Below are 20,831 nucleotides of genomic sequence, written 5' to 3'. Positions count from 1 at the left end.
AAGGTTGAACTACAAAGCCAAAGCAACAGAATACAAGTCCAAAGAATTGATGATGAAACTGTACAATGATGAACCTTGAGAAACAAAGAAGACATCCCAAGCACTGAAGGTCAGGCAAAAATTAATCATCAGCCAATTGTTAATATTAAAAGGTGGACTTGTGATAAAAGATGGAGGAACTTGGGCTTTTCAATTTTGAAAGGAGCTGTCTATGGGGTGATCTTACAAAGGTTTACATGAGAGATAACTCTCCAATGTTACTTCAAGTCCAAATACAAGAGTAGCACAAGGGGATATGTATTCATTTAGTAAAAGGTAAAGTTAAGACGGATACAAGAGCGTTCTTCATATAAAAAGTGATCCAGAAAGACCTCAAGTCAGCCCACAGTGCTTTACAATCAATGAAGAACCTTTGAAATGCAGTCAATTCACAGCTGATTTGCACTAAGCAAAGTCTGAAAACAACAATGTGACCATTACTATCCCATTTTCAGTGGGATAGTGGGATAAACACTAGCCAGAACACCAGGGGTAGCTCCCTTAGTCTTCTTTGAAACAATGTTATGGCATCTTTTGCGTCCACTTGAGAGAACTGTAAGATAAAGATGGATATCCTGCTTCCCGCATTTCTCTTGCAGCTGGCATAGCTGCAGATGTTAGAGTACTGTGAGCAGGTATGCGCACCACACCTTCAGAAGCATGTCTTGGCCCTGGAGGGAATTCAATGCAGGTTTACAAGAATGATACCTGGACTTCAGGGATTAAGTAATGAGGAGTGATTAGACAAATTAGGCCTTTATTCTCTCAAATTCAGAAGGTTAAGGGGTGATCTGATAGAGGTCTACAGAATATTTACAGGGAAGGACAGGGTGGATAAGGATAAACTGTTTCCACTTGTTGAAAGCACTAGAACCAGGAGCCATAATCTAAAAATTAGGGCCAAGCTGTTCAGGAGAGATGTGAGAAAACACTTCTACACTCAGAGAGTGATGGAGGTTTGGAACTCTCACCTTCAAATGACAATGGACGCTGGTTCAATTGTTAGGTTTAAGTCTGAAATAGACATTTTTTTATTGAACAGAGGTATCAAGGGAAATGGGCCTCGGGGAGGTACATGGAGTTAGGCCATAGGTCAGCCATGATCTTATTGAATGGCAGAGCAAGCTTGAGGAGCTGAATAGCCTATTCCTGTTCCTGTTTATGTAGAAGATTGTGTCCATAGTAAGTTTGCTGGCAAGGAAACCACACTGTGCGGTATAGTCAATCTGCAAGTAGATGGGGTCTTTTAAGTATGACCCTAAAGCCTTCCCTTTGATGCTAAGGAGAGAGATGCCCATGTAACTGTTACCGTCCTGTCTGTCTCCTTTGCCTTTGCATGGTGTGATGGATTTTGCACCACACATTTTCTGCCGAATGGACACCATTTTCCCACACAGAAGCAGAAGGTCATGGGTATACTCTGGCAAGAAAAAAATCATGGCCGGGATTCTCCCCCAAAAATTCTAAGGCCCAATTGGCGGGAACAATGGGAGTAACCGCAGCTGGTTTTTGCAGCGTGATTTCCAGAGCAAATCTCTGAGACTCTGTGCATCACAGAGTGCCTCAGTGTGATTCACTCTGGTAAGCAAGGGGCAGGACCTATTCATGCCCAAGTGGCCGGCAGCATAGCGCTGATTGGGTACTGTACATGCACCGATTTCTCAGCGCGGAGATCCGCGCATGCGCAGTGACCCCATTGCCGGCCTCCCGATCGCTGGCCAACCCTACAACCACCCATCGCTGGACTTGCAGAGCCCCCCACCCCCCAATCGCTGACCTTCCAGACCTCCCTGGGCAGGCCCCAATGTCCCCCACTCCCTTCACCAGCCAGTCCTGATCTCCCCGACCCCCCGCCCAACCAGCCCCGGTCTCCCAATCTACCCCATCCCAAGGCCAGCTCCGATCACCCTCTTCCCTTCTTCTGCCTGCAATCCCTGTGCAGAGTGGCAGCGGGACACCCCCACCCCCACCGATTGCCTCCAATAGGCCCTGCCCCCAGTGGGTCCGGTCCCCTCTGCCCCAACCTCTTGGCACTGTCCAATGCCCAGTGGGTAGTGCCAAAGTGAGTCTTGGGCAGTGCCAGTTTGCCTCTTGTGCAGTGCCAGGCTTCCAGGCTGGCACTGCCAGGCTGGCACTGCCCAAGGGGCACCCTCCCTACCCCTGACTTCGTGGAGGGAACTTTCTGTTCCCTCCAGCGGGGCCGGGCCACCTGTTCTCCATTAGTGGGGAGCAGTTGTAAACCCCGCTGGAGTGAACCATTTCGACGGGGAGGGGAGACACTTGCGGGCCCGGAGACTTCAATCCCAAGCCCACTAATCAAATGGAAATCCTGATTTCCATGTGATAATCAGCTCTGCGCCGATTTCCGGTGCAGTGCTGATTACGCTGGAAATCCTATCTGTGGAGGCTGTGGCGCCCAGTGGGATGCACGCGAAATGGCTTCCACTGATGTCTCCCAGCCTACTGTGCTGCTGGGAGAATCGCCCCCCCCCACACACAAATGCAGCAGTCCTTTCAAAAGCGGAGCTCCTAAGTTTGTTCGTACTCGTCAAACAGAAGTAGCTTCATTGGTTGCAGCATGTTCATAGGATGGGCACAACCAAGGGCTTTCTGTGTGGTGAGGTAGCTGGAGCCTGGTGACCAGTGGGAATTCCATAGCTCCACATCGATGGTGCTGGTAAGCATGACACGAAGGCCCTAAGTTAATGATTCTCATACCTGGGACACACTAGCTGATGACAGAGGAAAATGGTGACACCTCCATGTGCCATCGCAATGACCGGTGGTTACAAGGCTGTGGTGTATCAAGACAGCCCATCTGAAATGGGTTGATTGTCGTGTGTCCATCATCTTTCTAAATGGTTGCATGAGAGAGCAAATGAGACCTCAGTTTAACGTCTTATCTGAAAGGCAGCACCTCCAACAGTGCAGCCCTGGAATCAATGTAGATTTGTGTGCTCAAGTCCCTGGCGTGGAACTTGAACCCACAACCTTTTGACCCAGAGGTGAGAGTGCAAGAGGTGAGCCACAAAAATGGACTTTCCGACAGAAAAAGGGGGGAAAGCCTGGAATCCTTCAAGAACCAATGAGATACTGCAATTAGACGCACTGAGAGGTATTTCTGGATGCGTGAATCAGATGGTTTGAATGGCTTTCCTTATTCACAATTATCCTACAATAAGGAGAACCACTCTTTCAATCAGATGCCTGATTCTGGAATGTTGAATTCTTAGAGGCCAGAATTCTAAACTTTAAATAAACCCCAGCGGTCACAGTTTAGATGTGCTATCTGTCCTCAGATTATTCGAATTAAAGTTAATGTCAATAACTTCAGAAAGAAGATATTATTTTACTTGTGGCTGCCTTGAAGAATTTTCTATGGTTTTAGTTAAAGTGACATTTTTGTTTGAATCCAGATACAAGGATTGACTTTAGCACAGCCAGGCTAACAAAAGCCACACTGTTTCTTTACATCACAATGTATATTTATGCAATTGGAACATTTTTTTATCCCCAAACGTATTCCCTGGCAATTTTTTTTATTTGAATATACCTTTCCTTTAGTTTAAGTCTTTAAAAGCAATGACCATTTATTTTTAACTAAAGACTGACTCATCTTACTTAAGGTCCAAATCAAAGCAAGGGGCAAAAAAACAGTATTGCCACATGCAGTAATGAAGTAATTTATCAGCGACTTCAGATCAGTACCAAGACGCATGGACACTAGCCCCTGCTGGGTTTGAGCCCTGCTTGATTTAATAACTCATGACAGGATGTCCTATTATATTTTTAAATGAATGATAATATGGTTATTTGAATCTAACGTGTAACTGCATACCTGCCAATATTCAGAAGCCCGGCAACTTGTAACAATTCTGATGGTGGTTAAGTGCTAGCAGAAATGTCAGGAGAGCTTTTTTCTGGGTCTGTGCCTGTCTGCAAAGGAAGTCACTCTATTTTTTTTCCATTTCAATTAATATAAGGAAGATCAGGGGCATTTTACAGGCGTGAACTGCAGAACTGCCTGAATTTCTAATGTTAATGCACCGAAGCAATCTCGTGTGCTGGATGCATAGTTACCCCAGTCATATCCGGAGATTGTTCTTGTTGCATCCATGAGAATTAACTCTCGCGCCAGTGTTTCGCAGCATGCGCACTGTCTGCTGTTATGCACACCCTTACGTAGCTCCAGCTTAGATATACATTGCGGCTGAACGATTCTGAAGTTTTCATGTCGGTTGTTGCAGGTGGCAATGCTATCTATGCGAGTCAATCTTGCTTGCTACAAATAAGACAATGGTGACTGTGAAGGCCTGCATATAATCAAAGACCACACCTGGGGTTACTTTGGCCGGAAGTAAATCAAACACTGAAACAATTGTGCTGAAGCCTCAACCTTAAGTGAATCACTGCCATCAGCAATATTATTATCGCATCCTGGTGTTTGGTTATTTTCAAATGTTGAAGTTAAAGCTCTTCATGTAAAATGGCCATTTTAGAACTAGGAAGATGGGGGTCGGGGGTGGGGCGGGGGGGGGGGGGGGGGGGGGTGGTGGGTGGAGGCAGCGAAGTTGATTTTGGACTGCACTACCGTAATGTGTCAGCTTCACTTTTTCGGATTCCTTAGTATCACCATGGAGCACGCGCTGTCCCTTTTTCCTTCCTATGTGCAGCACGTTACGCTCAGCCATTATAGAATTCTCCGCCCTCTTGCATAATTTGTCCAGTTCAATCTAATTTCTGAGTCGCTTCCCCTGACATGTCTTTAAGAGAGCCAGTGCAAAAGTAAAAGTTTTAAAGTTTATTTATTCGTCACAAGTTGGCTTACATTAACACTGCAACGAAGTTACTGTGAAAACCTCCTAGTCACCACACTCTGGCGCCAGTTCAGATACATTGAGGGGGAATTTAGCATGGCCAATCCACCTAACCTGCACATCTTTGGACTGTGGGAGGAAACTGGAGCACCCGGAGGAAGCCCATGCAGACATGGGGAGGACGTGCAGACTCTGCACAGACAGTGACCCAAGCCAGGAATTGAACCCGGGTCTCTGGCGCTGTGAGGCAGCAGTGTTAACCACTGTGCCTATGCAGAAATCAATGGGCTGAATGGTTTCCTTCTGTACTGCAATGACTCCATGATTCGGTGTCAGTTGAAGACAGAACTGGGTTCGGCAAGGATGCCCTCCACAGTTGATGATAACTAGACCCGCATGTGAGGAATGATTATTTCGTACAGTGCCAGGAAACTAGGGGAAACCATGGGACCATGTCCCTTACAATGCCAGCCCAAGGTTTGATACCTGGCACCAGTCTGCAGTGCCCACAGAGAAGGGAAGGGAAGGAATAAACAGAAGACAATCAGAAAGAATAAAACAGGATGATAACTACCTTGTCAATATTTTTGTTCATCTCTATCGATATAACATTCTCCAGCCCTACAAATCCTCACAGACTTTCTGACACCTTGGAGGAGCAGTGGAATTAGGGGAGGCAGCTCGGAAATTACAGAACCAGTTGAACAAAATGTGTAAATTAGAAAATAATAGCAGATGAAATTTAATGTAGACAACAGCAAAGTGTTGCACATTGTAAGGAAGAATAAGTGGTGTGCCATATTCCGTGAATAGTGTTGAAATAATGAAGGACAGAACTGAAAGAGACCAAGGATTTGAGTATTGCTTAAAAAGGACACTCTGTTGAAGCTTTGTACTCATCAGGGCAATCACAAGAATATCAGTGTCAAGGGAAACATCAACTTTATATGTGTGAGCAATACTCAAATTCTACAACCACTTGTAGACCTAGGGTTCTTAGTAGACTTGACACTATACATGTCCAATGAATGCAAAGCTGCAAACAACAAAGCCAATAGAATGCTGATCTATATATCCAAAATACATGATGGGGGACATTATGATTGAACTGTACAACTGTCTGGTCAGACTGCACCTTAATGCTGTGCTCATTTCCGGTGACTGAGACATTTAAATATCAGAGTTAGTGGAGAGGAGAATCACAAGGCTAACCCCTAGTGTAAAGGATGGAAGTTCTGAGGAGAGTTGGAAATGGGGACACCTAGGGGGTGTGATCTGATGCAGGTACGTAAGATAGTTATAGGAAAGGTGACAGATTAGAGTTTAGAAATAGATTATTAAACAAGCGGTCTTCTGTGCGATTAAAAACAACCCAACAATAAGAAATAAAAACAGAAAATGGTGAAAAATCTGGCAGCATCTGTGGAGAGAGAATAGAGCCAATGTTTTGACACAGAAAGGTGCTATTCTCTGTCCACAGACGCTGTCAGATCTGCTGAGGTTTTCCACCATTTCTGTTTTTGTTTCTGATTCCAGCATCCACAGTATTTTGCCTTTAAGAATAAGAAACTTAACTTATTTTTATACAATGGGAAAACATTTAAAGCATGGCTTTATGATTACAGGTGATGGAATTTTGTAAGGGGTGAACTCTAAGCTCCTTCGCAGTACACATTGAAACATGGATTGAGAATTGAAAGAGAATATTTAAATGGCTCTGTCCCTTTGATAGAACCATTTATTATTTTGTGTGGGCTTAATAGTAAATAGCATTCGGAAAAATAAAACCAAACAATGGTTACATTTGTAATTAAATACTAATTTTCTGCATGAATTGAATGAAGTGTTAAGAAGCAAATACTTCTAAGTGACACAATAAACTCTAAACGGCAGCAGTTATGAGGGGCATAGCCACATTTTATATTAATAGGAGAAAACTACATTCGAGCTAAACCTTGTGCGCTTACTAATCATATTTCATGCCTCTGGCTTAAGTACCACTTTACTGGTGCACCTAATCTTTTAAAAGAATTGTTGGATTGAGAACCATACAAGATAAAACAAAAGGGAAATAGTAAAAACATTTACATGCTTTAAAGTTTCGCATAAAGTTTTACGGTAGCCAAATCAAGTGTCAAACTCTGCAGCATCTTTTGCTATACACAGCTGAAACATTAATAAAATGTGTATACTTACTGCAGGGTAGGTTTGACAATACACTATATTCATCCAATAAAAATGTTTGAGATATCTGATAGTCTAAGTACCCATTTAGCCCTGTCGTTATTAATGGTTTGGCACACACGCATCCAAACTACAAGTGAATTATCAGTTCTTCCCTTAAGTGTAGTAGTGAGTTTATTTTTATAAAAGAAATAAAGTGATCCAATGGAGAATTTTCCATGCTCCCCCATGATCGTTCTATTGTCACGTGCATGTGGATTTCATTATGAACTAGCCCCAGGCGCCTTTATTCTTGTACCTAAGCCAACAGTAATTCGGTTTATGGAGATCATATGGCAGTGAAACAGAGCTTGAAAGACAGAACTCCAAGAACCATATTTGATGAATTTCCTATGATTTGAGTCTGGGTTTATTCTTTCCTGTTGTGGAACAGACACCCTACAGCACACGCGCCGAACTTGGATGAGCGACAGTAAGAGCCAATTAAACTACAATATACGCACTGTTTTCGCACATCTCATATTGCATTTCCTATCAGGAAAAAGACCCTGTAAATGATCCAAATGTGGGCAGGAAACCACACAGAGTGAAGGTTGCCTTTGTCATTAACAATTAATGTAACCACCAAAGCTGGAAAGAACTACTGGAAGCGAGCTGTGCGTTGAGAGGTTAAGTTAGAGAAGGATGAGTTACGAGCAGGACACAACATGAGGTGAACTGCAAAAATAAATTGATTTGGCCAGTTGGAATGATAACTTATTTTGTGTTGCATTTGTTTTAATCAAGGCACCGAAATATTCAAATCGCATTTTTAAAAGTTTGCAGAGGTGCTCTGAGGAAGGAGGCTTGAGTGCAGGGAGAGAAGCGCACAACGGTATTTGGATCTTTTGATTGATTTGTCCTAATCGGTATAAATGCCAGTTTTCATTAACGTGACCAAGATGTCATCAAGTAGTTTAAAGTGCTTTAATGCTGCTTTATCGTTTACATTTCTGAAGCAGGGTGGAAATGAATCCCATCTGTGGGTTACAAAACATTAAAGAAAACATGACAGACTATTTAGACGTGCTGCTTCCAATTGCATTAGAGCTCACATTGTCAGCAACAATGAGCCAGACGCAGGCTAGATTTTATTTTTTTTCACTTCTGTCTAAAAAAAACAGGCCACTTACCTCAGGAAATCAAAATCAATGGTGGAATATCGTGCCTGGAGAATTGCCCAGAGGCCCCAGGAAAAGTGTGAAGCCTAAAAACAGAGAATAAAATAATTCAGGCCAAAAAAAACATTTACAAAAAAACAAAGGTGAGTAGCATTACACTACAGGTACATAAAAAATTAAAACTAAACCCTATCTTTAAATCAGAAACCTGCATCAGTGAAATATTTCTCTTCTGGTAACACATTGGATCTTGGACAGCGACTGAAATGCAACAGCAGCGATTGGACATTTTTATACCATGTTAGGAAAAGTTTAAACTCCTCACTTGGTAAAATATTTACCATCGCCTTCCCTGTCCTTAAATACACAGTTATAGTAAAGAAGGCAAATGGTATGTTGGCCTTCATGGCGAGATGATTTGAAGAATAGGGATGTTTTACTACAATTGTATATGGCATTGGTGAGGCCACACCTGGAGTATTGTGTGCAGTTTTGGTGTCCTTATCTGAGGGCGGATGTCCTTGCCATAGAGGGAGTACAGCGAAGGTTTACCAGGCTAATTCCTGGGATGGCAGGTCTGTCATATGAGGAGACACCAAGTTGGTTAGGATTACATTCACTGGAGACTAGAAGAGTGAGAGGGGATCACATAGAAACTTATAAAATTCTAACAGGGTTGAACAGGGTAGGTTCACAAAGAATGGTGGGTGAGTCCAGAACTAGGGGAAATGGTTTGAAGATAAGGGGGTAAACCTTTTAGAACTGAGGTGAGGAGACATTTCTTCATCCAGAGAGTGGTGAATATGTGAAATTCACTGTGGTAGTAGTTGAGGCCAAAATGTTGTCTGATTTCAAGAAGAAATTAGATATAACTCTTGGAGCTAAAGGGATAAGGGAATATGGGGAGAAGAGGGGATCAGGACATTGAATTTGATGATCAGCCATGATCATAATTAAAGGTGGAGCAGGCTCAAGGGGCTGAATGGCCTACTCCTCCTTCTAATTTCTATGTTTCTATATTTCTATGTCCATGTACCAACCGACTCAAGAACAGCTTCTTCCTTATTACCATCAGACTTTTGAATGGTCCTACCATATACTAAACTGATCTTTCTCTTCACCCTATCAGCAACTGCAACACTGTATTCTGCACCCTATCCTTTTCTTCTCCCCAATGTACTCCATGAAAAGCATGTTTTGTCTGTACAGCGCGCAGGAAACAATACTTTTCACTGTATTCCGATACATGTGACAATAAGGAATCAAATCAAGTCAAAGTAAACCCATTGTTACAATACGACATTTCCTTTATTTTCTCCACACCCCAATTTCATTTCTTACTTCAAGAAATAATAATATGTCTAGCTATCAGAAAGAGTAGAGTAATCATTACCAGCTCAAACATATTTGATGCAAAAGGCTAACAAAATAAATGTGTAAATAAACATGGATTCCCACTCAATGAGGAATGGAGATGATGACAGCAAATTACTTATTTTTATTTGCAGATGCAGACATCTTACCAATTACAAGAGGCCACCATAAACTGTGAGAATTTCTAATGAGTTATCCGTAAGCAGAGAATGAAAGACAAGGTATAGTAGTGTAATAGTTACGTTACTGGACTAATAGTCCAAAAACCTGCATTAATAAACCCAGGGGATGTGAGCTCGAAACACATCATGGTGATTTAAGAATATGAATTCAGTTTGGTTTTAAATCTAAAAACAAAAGGTTGACATCAGTAAAAGAGATCGCAAATGCCCAAGTGATCGGAAATGCCCAATCGAATCACGAACGCCTTTTCGGAAAGGAGACCCACTGTTCTTATTTGATCTGACCTACACGTGATTTCAGTCCCACGCCAGTCTAATTTACTCTTAACTGCCTTCTGAAATTAAGCAAAAATCGTAACAGTACAAAGAGAAGGGAAAACAGCCATCAAATACTGGCCTTCCCATTGACGCTTACGTCTACGAATGAAATAACAAAACTCATATTTATATCGTGGCTTTTACAACCTCAACTCATCCCGAAATGCTTTACTCGATGAAACGCTTTTGAAGTGTGGTCGCTACTTTAATGCAGCCAATTTGCACACAACAAGCTCCAGAAGACAGCAACAAACAATGGCCAGATAATTGGTCTTCGTGAAGTTAATTGTGGGATGGATATTGGCCTGGAAAACTCCACAGCTCTTTTTTGAAATAAAATCTCAGTTTAACACCTCATCCAAAAAGTAACACCTCCAGCAGCTCAGCACTCCCTTGGTACTGGAGTGTCAGCTTTGATTTTGTCCTTCAGCCGACAAGGTGGGACTTGAATTCATACATCTGCGGCTTGGAGACATGCCTTCGACTAACTGAACCATAATCGCCCCCGACTAAAAAAGTTAATCAGTGATGGAGCAAGGCTACACAAAATTTAAAGTTTAAGCTTATTTATTAGTGTCACAAGTAGGCTGACATTAACATTACAATGAAGATACTGTGAAAAATCATGTATTTGCCACACTCCGGAGCCTGTTCGGGTACACTGTGGGAGAATTTAGCATGGCCAACGCACCTAACCAGCACATCATTCAGACTGTGAGAGGAAACCAGAGCACCCCTTTGCAGACACAGGGAGAACATGCAAACTCCGCACAGACAGTGACCCAAGCCGGGAATTAAACCCAGGTCCCTGGCACTGTGAGGCTGCAGTGCTAACCACTGTGTCACAACTAACAAGTGAAGAAATTGGAAAAGATGGAATGACAAGGATCAGATTCTATAAGAATGACCTGTTACTCCTCACTATCGTGCCTGCTCCAAGTCGATGAAAATGGAAGACCAATGTTAGGTTTTAGGGAGCCAGATGAGTTAACTCCAGTTAAATGCCATAGTTCAATCATTGAAGGCGGATGCCAAAAGCTTTGACAGAGGCATTAACAGCTCGGTAAGAACATTTTTTAAAGGTTAATGCATCTTTTTGAACTGAAACTCATATTTTGTGAAAAATTGATCTATGATTGAAGCACTTCCAGATTGCTTCATAAATTTGCCCTTCAGCAAAACAATGAAAAAGGTTTTATATTTTTACATTTCTTATAGTTTGTTAAAGGGGGCATAAGAACAATTTTGAGCTAAAATGTATAAAATCTACAATTTAGAGCATACACATCTTATCCAGGACCTAGCAGCAGCAATAATAACAACTTGCATGTATATAAATAAAATACATGCTTTTAACATTGTAAAAATTCCTAAGGTGTTTCACAAGAGCAGTATCAAACAACAAGTGACATTAAGTCACATGAAGAGGCATTAGGACAGACAAGCAAAAACTTGTTCAAAGAAGGAGGCTTCCATTTTTCAAGGGGGGAGGGGATGTGAAAGGACATTAAAGAGAAACTGCATGAGGAAATGTTGAGAGTGTTGATATGCACCCTCCCTCTAACAGTGAACAATAACTTCCCAGTGTCATTGCTGGAAATGTAATGATTTTATTTCTAAAAAGCCTGTTGATATTCTCTGAAAGCTCAGTTGATAAGTTTGCTGGTCGGCACATTCATGAATGAAACAGATGCACCAAAACCTCTGCCTCTCCCTGGCAACAGTTTGAGATAAGGTCTGTTTGCAACCTTGTTGTTATATTTGACCTTTAGATGTCCATCCAGACATACACCTGTGACATCACTAGACCGCCTATTTTCACCTCTGTGATGTTGCTCGACTTTGCCCTGTCTCAAATCAACTACTGCTGAAATCCTCATGCATGCCCTCACTACCCCGAGACTTGACTATTCTAATGCAGACTTGGCTCGGCTTCCACATCTTACTGCAGCAGGATGGTGCTGGTGTAGGTAGCGGCAGCCCTCAACCTTTATGCCATGGGATCTTTCCAAGGGCTTAATGCGTGACTTTTGTGGCATGTTGCAGTCATCCATCCACGAATGCACTCAATGCCGAGGTGTCGGACTACATTAATTTGGATCTGGGCCAGGCCTATCAGGATGAGAGGGCTGCGGGATATGTTTCCATCGCAGGTCTGCCACAGGTGAAGTGGGTCATCGACAGCACTCATGTGGCTCTACACATCCCATGGCATCAGGGAGTCCCATAGATTAATTGGAAGGTGTTCCTCTCCCTTAATGTCCAGCTTGTGTGTGACCACCAGATTAGGGTCATGCATGTATACGTAAATTTTCCAGGGGGTATGCATGATAGTTTAGCCCTTGAGTAATCTCAAACCCCTGCCATGTTTAAGGATCACCTCAGCCTGCAGGCATGGCTCGTTGGGGACAAGGGATGCCCGCTGAGGTCTAGGCTGATGAAGCCTGTGTGGAGGCCTGAGACTGAGGCAGATCCCCGGTACAAGGAGGCACACCGTGCTACTCGGACTATGATTCAGCAATGTATTGAGCTGCTGAAGATGCAATTCCGCTGCTTTGTTAGGTACGGTGGGTACAATCCCGAGAGGGTCTCCCACATCATGGTGGTCTTAGCGCAGAAGCGCGGTGATGTCCCCAATGAAGAAGACCAGGAAGAGCATAACGTCTCCTCTGATGAGGAAGAAATACAAGGGGGAGTGGAGGGAGAGGCTGAAGAGGAGCTGGGGGGGGGGTTAGGGTTTGCATGGTCAGGAGGACCAGGGATGCCTTCATTGTTTCTTGCTTCGCTCATTAGAACCATCATGTTGCCCGACAGCTGTATAACATCTCCGCCACCGCACCACCCCCCCCAAAAATCCCCATCCCCTCTCTCCTCAATGGCATCCAGAAACTGAATGAGGGCTCCCTCTGAGAATCTGGAAGCTGATCTTCTACATGCCATCTTCCTGACTTAAATGAGAGGGAGCACTGTGGAACCCTATAAATCAGTCCAACGCCGGCATCTCCACATCATGAGCCCTATAAATGCAGCACCCTGTGGGAATTACCCAGGAAGGTTGAACTTCAGACAGACAATTGCCCTGCTCCCTGGGGACCACACTGAAATAGTCTCCGATGCTGAGTTAGAGTCAGGCACTTCAGACAGTCCTGCGGCGCTCACCTGGATAGATATCCTGGAAATATTAGACGGAGAATTCCTAGTCTTGCTCTTGAGTAATGATACAACTGACCCCAATCATCCACACTGACCTACTGACTCTTGTGTTAGGAAATTGTGATAAAATAGAAAATAATGTAAGGAATCCAGTAATTGGGAATGTGTTCTGGTGGTTGTATGCAAAACAAACTATTTTAAAATGGAAATTGTAGTAAATACAGGTTGGCTGGGATAGTGGAATGAGAGCTTTGATCTGCTGATTAGCCTAGCAACACTATAAATAAATGGTTACCTCAGGCAAGTTGGCAACAATGAAGAATATAGAGTCAAAAGTTAAAGTAAAGGTGGCAAAAGTTCAAAAGAGAAGATGGAGGTGAATTTCACACTTACATTCGAAAGGGTGACTTCACGCAATAAAGTAATTAAGGGTGACTTCATCCAGATCAGGGAAGATCAAAATGAAAAACAATGGGCTGGGTCTTCTGCCCCCCCACAATGTATTTTACAGTGGCAGAGGCAGCTAATCATTGGCCACCAGTGGGGTCTTCCAGTCCCGCCGAAGTCTCTGCATTTTGTGTAGCTCACCCATCCCGTCACCAAGGAACTTGCCCTGGGGGGGTGGGGGTGGGGGCAGGAGGTCACCTTCGGAGGGACTGGAAGATCCCACCAGTAGGCAGGGCTGGAGAATTCTGCCCAGTATATCAGAGGCAAGTTCACCCTATGCAAGGGAACCCACAGCGGCAAGCTTGTCCTTTCCCAACAAGCTGTGCCTGGAGAAAACCTATTTGAGGAGCCAGTTGTCTTTATCCTAAGTCGGAAGCAACCCCAAAAAATATAAGTGCCTAGTATGGCAACTATTGCTTGATCCGCTTATCATTTTAAAACCTACGGGATGTTGTTTGGGGAGATTTAACTCTGAGGTGAGGAAAATAGAAGGATTTGAAACTGGGCAATTTTAACAATGTTGTATATGGCCATGATTGTGGTTAAGTGTATTTCTAATTAACATCTTCATATGTCTTTTACTGTTTAATAAGCATTTATTTTGTTTAAAATCATCACAGAAGTGTCTGGGGCATCGCTCACTGGTGATTACATATTTCATCACATTATACAAAATTGCAAAATACATTTGAGAGCAGACATTTCAAGCTTCTCTCTTCTCGGATTTGGAATAGCCTAGCATTTAACATTAGCTGCGATGTTAACAACCCCCCCCGCCCCCTCCCCCCATTCACCCCACAACTAACGCCTGGCTCCCCAACTACCCTTTCTGGTCCAAACTGACAACCCCCCAACCAGACCACCCAATTATCCCCTAACTGGCCCTCATGACTAGCCCACTCTCCCACTGATTCAGCTCACCCACTTTTTTTTATTCATTCATGCAATTTGCGCATCATTGGTTGGGCCTGCATTTATTGCCCATCTCTAATTGCCTTTGATCTCAGCAAGGCCCGTTCAGAGGATATTTTAAACTCAATCACATAGTGGCTCTGGAGTCACACGCAGGTCAGATCAGGATTTCCTTCCCTAAAGGACATTAGTGAACCAGATGTGTTTTTACAATTGACAATGGCTTCATGATCATCATTCAACTTTGATTTGATTGAAATCATTTCATTAACTCTTAGGAGTTTGCACGTTCTCCCCGTGTCTGCGTGGGTTTCCTCCGGGTGTTCCGGTTTCTTCCCACAATCCAAAGATGTGTGGGTTAGGTGGATTGGCCAGGCTAAATTGCCCCTGAGTGCCGGGGAGACTAGCATGGGAAAATGCTTGGAATTATGGGGATAGAGCCAGGGTGGGATTGTGGTCGGTGCAGACTCGATGGGCCAAATGGCCTCCTTCTGCACTGTAGGAATTCTATGAGCAAGAAGTCTCTGTGAGTAAATTCAAATTGCACCATCAGCTATGGTGGGATTTGAACCCAGATCCCCAAAGCATTCCTCTGTGTGCTAAATTACTGGTCCCGTGTCAATGCCACCACCTCCTCTGGCCATCTTATGCGCCTGCCATCCTTCGACCTCACCTATCCGCTATCCTATACACCTACCTACTTATCTGACCCACTCTACCCAGTCACTCTTCATCCATTGACCCATTCATTAATTTAAACTTATCTTACACGAGCTAGTGCCATCCAAAGACAGCATGCTTTCTTTGCTGAACGGTTTAGCTGCTCTCTGTGCTGATCCTGTGCTGAGGAAGTTCTACTGCAATGTGGATTAAAAGTCTGGCCTTTTCAAATGTAGTAAGAGTTTTAACAACACCAGATTAAAGTCCAACAGGTTTATTTGGTAGCAAATACCATTAGCTTTCAGAGCACTGCTCCTTCGTCAGATGGAATGGAAATGTGCTCTCAAACAGGGCATACAGAGACACAAAATCAAGTTACAGAATACTGATTAGAATGTGAATCCCGACAGCCAACCAGATCTTAAAGATACAGACAATGTGGGTGGATGGAGCATTAAGCACAGGTTAAAGAGATGTGTATTGTCTCCAGACAGGATAGCCCGCAAGTCCAGGAGGCAAGCTGTGGGGGTTATTGATAATGTGACATAAATCCAACATCCCGGTTTAGGCCGTCCTCATGTGTGCGGAACTTGGCTATCAGTTTCTGCTCAGCGACTCTGCGCTGTCGTGTGTCGTGAAGACCGCCTTGGAGAAAGCTTACCTGAAGATCAGAGGCTGAATGCCCGTGACTGCTTCGGAGCAGCGCTCCGAAAGCTAATGGTATTTGCTGCCAAATAAACCTGACTTTACGACACACGACAGCGCAGAGTCGCAGAGCAGAAACTGATAGCCAAGTTCCGCACACATGAGGACGGCCTCAACCGGGATGTTGGATTTATGTCACATTATCAGTAACCCCCACAGCTTGCCTCCTGGACTTGCAGGCTGTCCTGTCTGGAGACAATACACATCTCTTTAACCTGTGCTTAATGCTCCCTCCTCCACTCACATTGTCTGTATCTTTACGATCTCGTTGGCTGTCGGGATTCGCATTCTAATCAGTATTCTGTAACTTGATTTTGTGTCTCTGTGCCCTGTTTGAGAGCACATTTCCACTCCATCTGACGAAGGAGCAGCGCTCCGAAAGCTAATGGTATTTGCTACCAAATGGTATTAGTCCAAAGATGTGCGGGTTAGGTTGATTGGCCAGGTTTTAAAAATTGCCCCTTAGAGTCCTGGGATGCGTAGGTTAGAGGGATTCGTGGGTAAAATATGTGGGGATAGGGCCTGGGTGGGATTGTGGTCGGTGCAGACTCGATGGGCCGAATGGCCTCCTTCTGCACTGTAGGGTTTCTATGATTTCTATGAAATAAACCTGTTGGACTTTAACCTGGTGTTGTTAAAACTCTTACTGTGTTTACCCCAGTCCAACGCCGGCATCTCCACATCATGACTTTTCAAATGTATCCAGGTAAGCATGCAGTTTTCTGCCTGTTCAGCAGCGGATGTAGCAGTCCTAACATGGATCAGAAGATTTACTTTGTTTGAATAATGGTACCCAGCTGTTTCACTTCCTTACCCTGGCCATATAGAACGTGTCATCCCTTTAATACACGGTGCATTTCCTTTGTTGTGAAAAAGGTAATGCCAATTATATACCATTTTCAACTCTTCATGCGCAACACTTTGGGAAATGTTTCCATTCCAGCCAGTTTGCCTTGTGGTTGAGGCTATTTCACCAACAGGAATGTCATATTCTAAATACTGACTCTGTAGCACATAAACAACTTGATCTTTCTCACTCTTATGCTCAATAGATATTTCTGTGGACAGATGCAAACATAAGATCAAAGAAGTTTAATTGGGTTCCAAAGTGATAAATTTTAAAAGAGCATTCCTTCAGAACCAAACTTCCAGATATTCTAAACACAACCATGGCTGTTTGAAAACAAGTTTTGAGCATCACTTATTGGGTTCATTTTCATTGCAGGAAATGCTGAACTTAAACTATAGAACTGCTGTGCATTTAAATCAAAGTGACTCACTCACTGGCAAAAGCTGTAGAGGCTGAGATAATTAAATCCTTTTAAAAATAATGATAAATGGGTTAGGATTGGTGGCTATCGCCATTGGGAAAGGCTGAGATGACAGAGTACTCCATGGGGCAGGAGGAGGGCATGTTCTCCAGAATACAACAGTCAGAGATGAGTGGCAGTGAGGTTAAAGTAAATGGGTGTTCAGGGGCATCACTGGATCAGTTGCAGAGTCATTCCTTTAGAAAGCAAATAGGTGGAGATTGAATCCCAAAAAGAAGAGAAAGTGGTCTCTGAAAGTCGGAGGTTTGGTGGGTTGAACGGCTGTGTTTTTTGATGTTCTTACATCAGAATGTCTATTCCTTTATCCCAGCACTAACGCTGAACAGACTCCGAGGCTGAAATTTTACTCTCCTGCTTGCCATGGGATTTGGAACCGGTGAGGGGTGGACAATGAAAAGATCCATTGATCTTGGGCAGGATTTTACGGTTTTGGGAGCAAGGCCATAAAATCCTGACTCATGTTCAGTGGACACAGAATCAATGGGTGGGATCTTGAGCCCACTCTGTCCATCCGCGGGAATGGAGGCACGGGATGTGGAGAGTTCGGAAAGACGTGATTCTTGCCGGCGAGATTGCGTTTTCCAATTTTGAATGAACCTTGCCGGCGGACTGATGTGGAACACGCTGGGGAAGGGTGGGAACCTAATTTGAATGCATCAGCATATCATTAGCGAGAACGCACGCCGGATATTGAGACCACACTGGTTTATAGTTTAACGTAGAATGAAGAACATCCCATAATTTTTATCATTGTGAGCATAGTAATGCTTGAAAAAATGTCCATGCTTGAATAATTTTTAACAATAAAGATTAATGTTGAACGCAGCAAAGTTCAGCTTTTCTCTCTGCAGCACAGGAGTATTGATTGGGTGGGTGGGGAGGTGTTAATTGGGCAATCCATCAACATTGTGACGTCAGTGTCCCTTTAAGAAAGGTTTTTTTAAAATCATGATTTCTGCAGCTCTCAGTTTCAGTGTTTTCTTAGCTCACAGCTTCAGTGATGATATTGTTGCCGACTTGACTGGAATTGCCCTTTTATTGCTACCTAAGTGGTAAATAGGGTTGTTGGTGTTTACTCTGGGATTAGCTCCTGCATTGTTAGGAGAAAAGGCCATGTGTTTTTGGACAGTTTTTTGTCTTTCTAGTGAGTTTAAGGTTTCAGTTCTGAGAGTTCTGAGGCTGCAGTTTAGTTTTTTTCAGTTTTAGCAGGGGCATCAAGCAAGAAAGAAGCTGAAATCTCTCTCACTCTGTCTCCTTGTTCTATTTGGAAATTCTGCTGGTTATTTCAAGGCAACGTTTTGCTTTCCGGCCGGAAAGTGCAGGCTTCGAAAAAACTCAATTCCAAGTAAGATTTTAATCTATTCTGTGTTAAGCCTGTGAAAAGGGTTTTGTCTATGAAAGGTTTTGGTTTGTTGGAACAGTTTTATTATTCAATTAAGGGATAATAATTATTGTGATTGTTTTCTTTCTGTTTTTTTGTTTGCAATTGATAAAAGTTATTATCAATTTTCTTTCTATACATGTTAACTATATTCTTGAATAAACTTTGTTTTGATAAAAGCTTCCCAGGGAGTTGTTGAGTCATACCTGAAGTGAAACACATCATTCTCACTCTAGCCAAATTCAAGATGTAAAATTTATACTTCGGACGGCCTCCATAAAGTACTTTGGAGTTTCAATCTTGACTCAATAATATGTAAAAGCTATGAAATGGTAGAAAAGAGTCAGGATGCATTTACCGACCCAAACCGGGGAGGCAGCATGACTGGTGCAAAAGCGTGAATGACCGCGAGAAATTGTCTGCTCACTCACAGCGCTGGTTCTACCATCACAGGCCTTCCATCCGCATGGCAGAAACCTATTGTGGATATCAAGTATGTTTCGCATTAGGAACAATTCCATCTCCTCCTGGCTCCGAAGGAAGATGTTTTCCTTGAAAATAATTTTCAAAGACCTAGCTTTGATAATCGGCTGCTTAAGAATTAATAGTGTGGCAGGTCCTGCACCTGCAACTAAAGTCTATGCACAAATATCCCCAAATTAAATTCACTCCCAACCTCCACTTCAGCTTGGCTTTCAGGGCGGCACAGTGATTATAGAGTCATAGAGTCATAGAGGTTTATAGCACGGAAACAGGCCCTTTGGCCCAACTTGTCCATGCCACCCCAATTGCCCGCATTTGGCCCATATCCCTCTATACCCATCGTACCCATGTAACTATCTAAATGCTTTTTAAAAAACAAAATTGTACCCGCCTCTACTACTACCTCTGGCAGCTTGTTCCAGACACTCACCATCCTCTGTGTAAAAAAATTGCCCCTCTGGACACTTCTGTATCTCTCCCCTCTCACCTTAAACATATGCCCTCTAGTTTTAGACTCCCCTACCTTTGGGAAAAGATATTGACTATCTACCTTGTCTATGCCCCTCATTATTTTATAGACCACTATAACATCACCCCTCAGCCTCCTACGCTCCAGAGAAAAAAGTCCCAGTCCATCCAGCCTCTCCTTATAACTCAATCCATCAAGTCCCGGTAGCATCCCAGTAAATCTTTTCTGCACTCTTTCTAGTTTAATAATATCCTTTCGACAATAGGGTGACTAGAATTGCACACAGTATTCCAAGTGTGGCCTTACCAGTGTCTTGTACAACTTCAACAAGACATTCCAACTCCTGTATTCAATGTTCTGACCAATGAAACCAAGCATGCCGAATACCTTCTTCACCACTCTGTCCACCTGTGACTCCACTTTCAAGGAGCTATGAACATGTACCCGTAGATCTCTTTGTGCTGTAACTCTCCCCAACACCCTACCATTAACTGAGTTCAATCTACCAAAATGCATCACCTCGCATTTGTCTAAATTAAACTCCATCTGCCATTTGTCTGCCCACTGGCCCAATTGATCAAGATCCCTTTGCAATTGGAGATAACTTTCTTCACTGTCCACTATGCCACCAATCTCAGTGTCATCTGCAAACTTACTAACCATGCCTCCTATATTCTCATCCAAATCATTAATATAAATGACAAATAACAGTGGGCCCAGCACTGATCCCTGAGGCACACCACTGGTCACAGGCCTCCAGTTTGAAAAACAACTCTCTACAACCACCCTCTGGCTTCTGTCAAGAAGCCAATTTTGTATCCATTTAGATACCTCACCCTGGATCCTGTGAGATTTAACCTTATGCAACAACCTACCATGCGGTACCTTGTCAAAGGCCTTGCTAAAGTCCATGGAGACAACATCAACTGCACTGTCTTCATCTACCTTCTTGGTTACCTCTTCAAAAAAATCAATCAAATTTTGAGACATGATTTTCCATTCACAAAGCCATGCTGACTGTCCCTAATCAGTCCATGCGTCTCTAAATGCCTGTAGATCCTGTCTCTCAAAATACCTTCCAACAATTCAAATCTGGCCTTAGGTGACTGTCTGTGGAGAGTTTGCACATTCTCCCTGTGTCTGCATGGGTTTCCTCTGGGTGCTCCGGTTTCCTCCCATGCTCCAAAGATGTGTGGGTTCGGTTAATTGGCCATGC

General features: G+C 43.3%; 1 protein-coding gene across 1 annotated transcript in view; it reads right to left on the bottom strand.

Annotated features, from left to right (window-relative positions):
• LOC144498895 (ethanolamine kinase 1) overlaps positions 1-20,831 on the bottom strand; it is a 422,701-nt gene that overhangs the window by 37,610 nt on the left and 364,260 nt on the right. The window contains exon 7 of the mRNA XM_078220756.1: positions 8,213-8,286. Coding sequence (XP_078076882.1) covers positions 8,213-8,286 — 74 coding nt within the window. The remainder of the gene's footprint in view (positions 1-8,212; positions 8,287-20,831) is intronic.

Source organism: Mustelus asterias, chromosome 9, assembly GCF_964213995.1.
Source record: "Mustelus asterias chromosome 9, sMusAst1.hap1.1, whole genome shotgun sequence".
In the NCBI taxonomy this organism is placed as follows: domain Eukaryota; kingdom Metazoa; phylum Chordata; class Chondrichthyes; order Carcharhiniformes; family Triakidae; genus Mustelus; species Mustelus asterias.
Note: the sequence above shows the minus strand (reverse complement) of the source record. Positions and strands in the feature narration are given on the sequence as shown.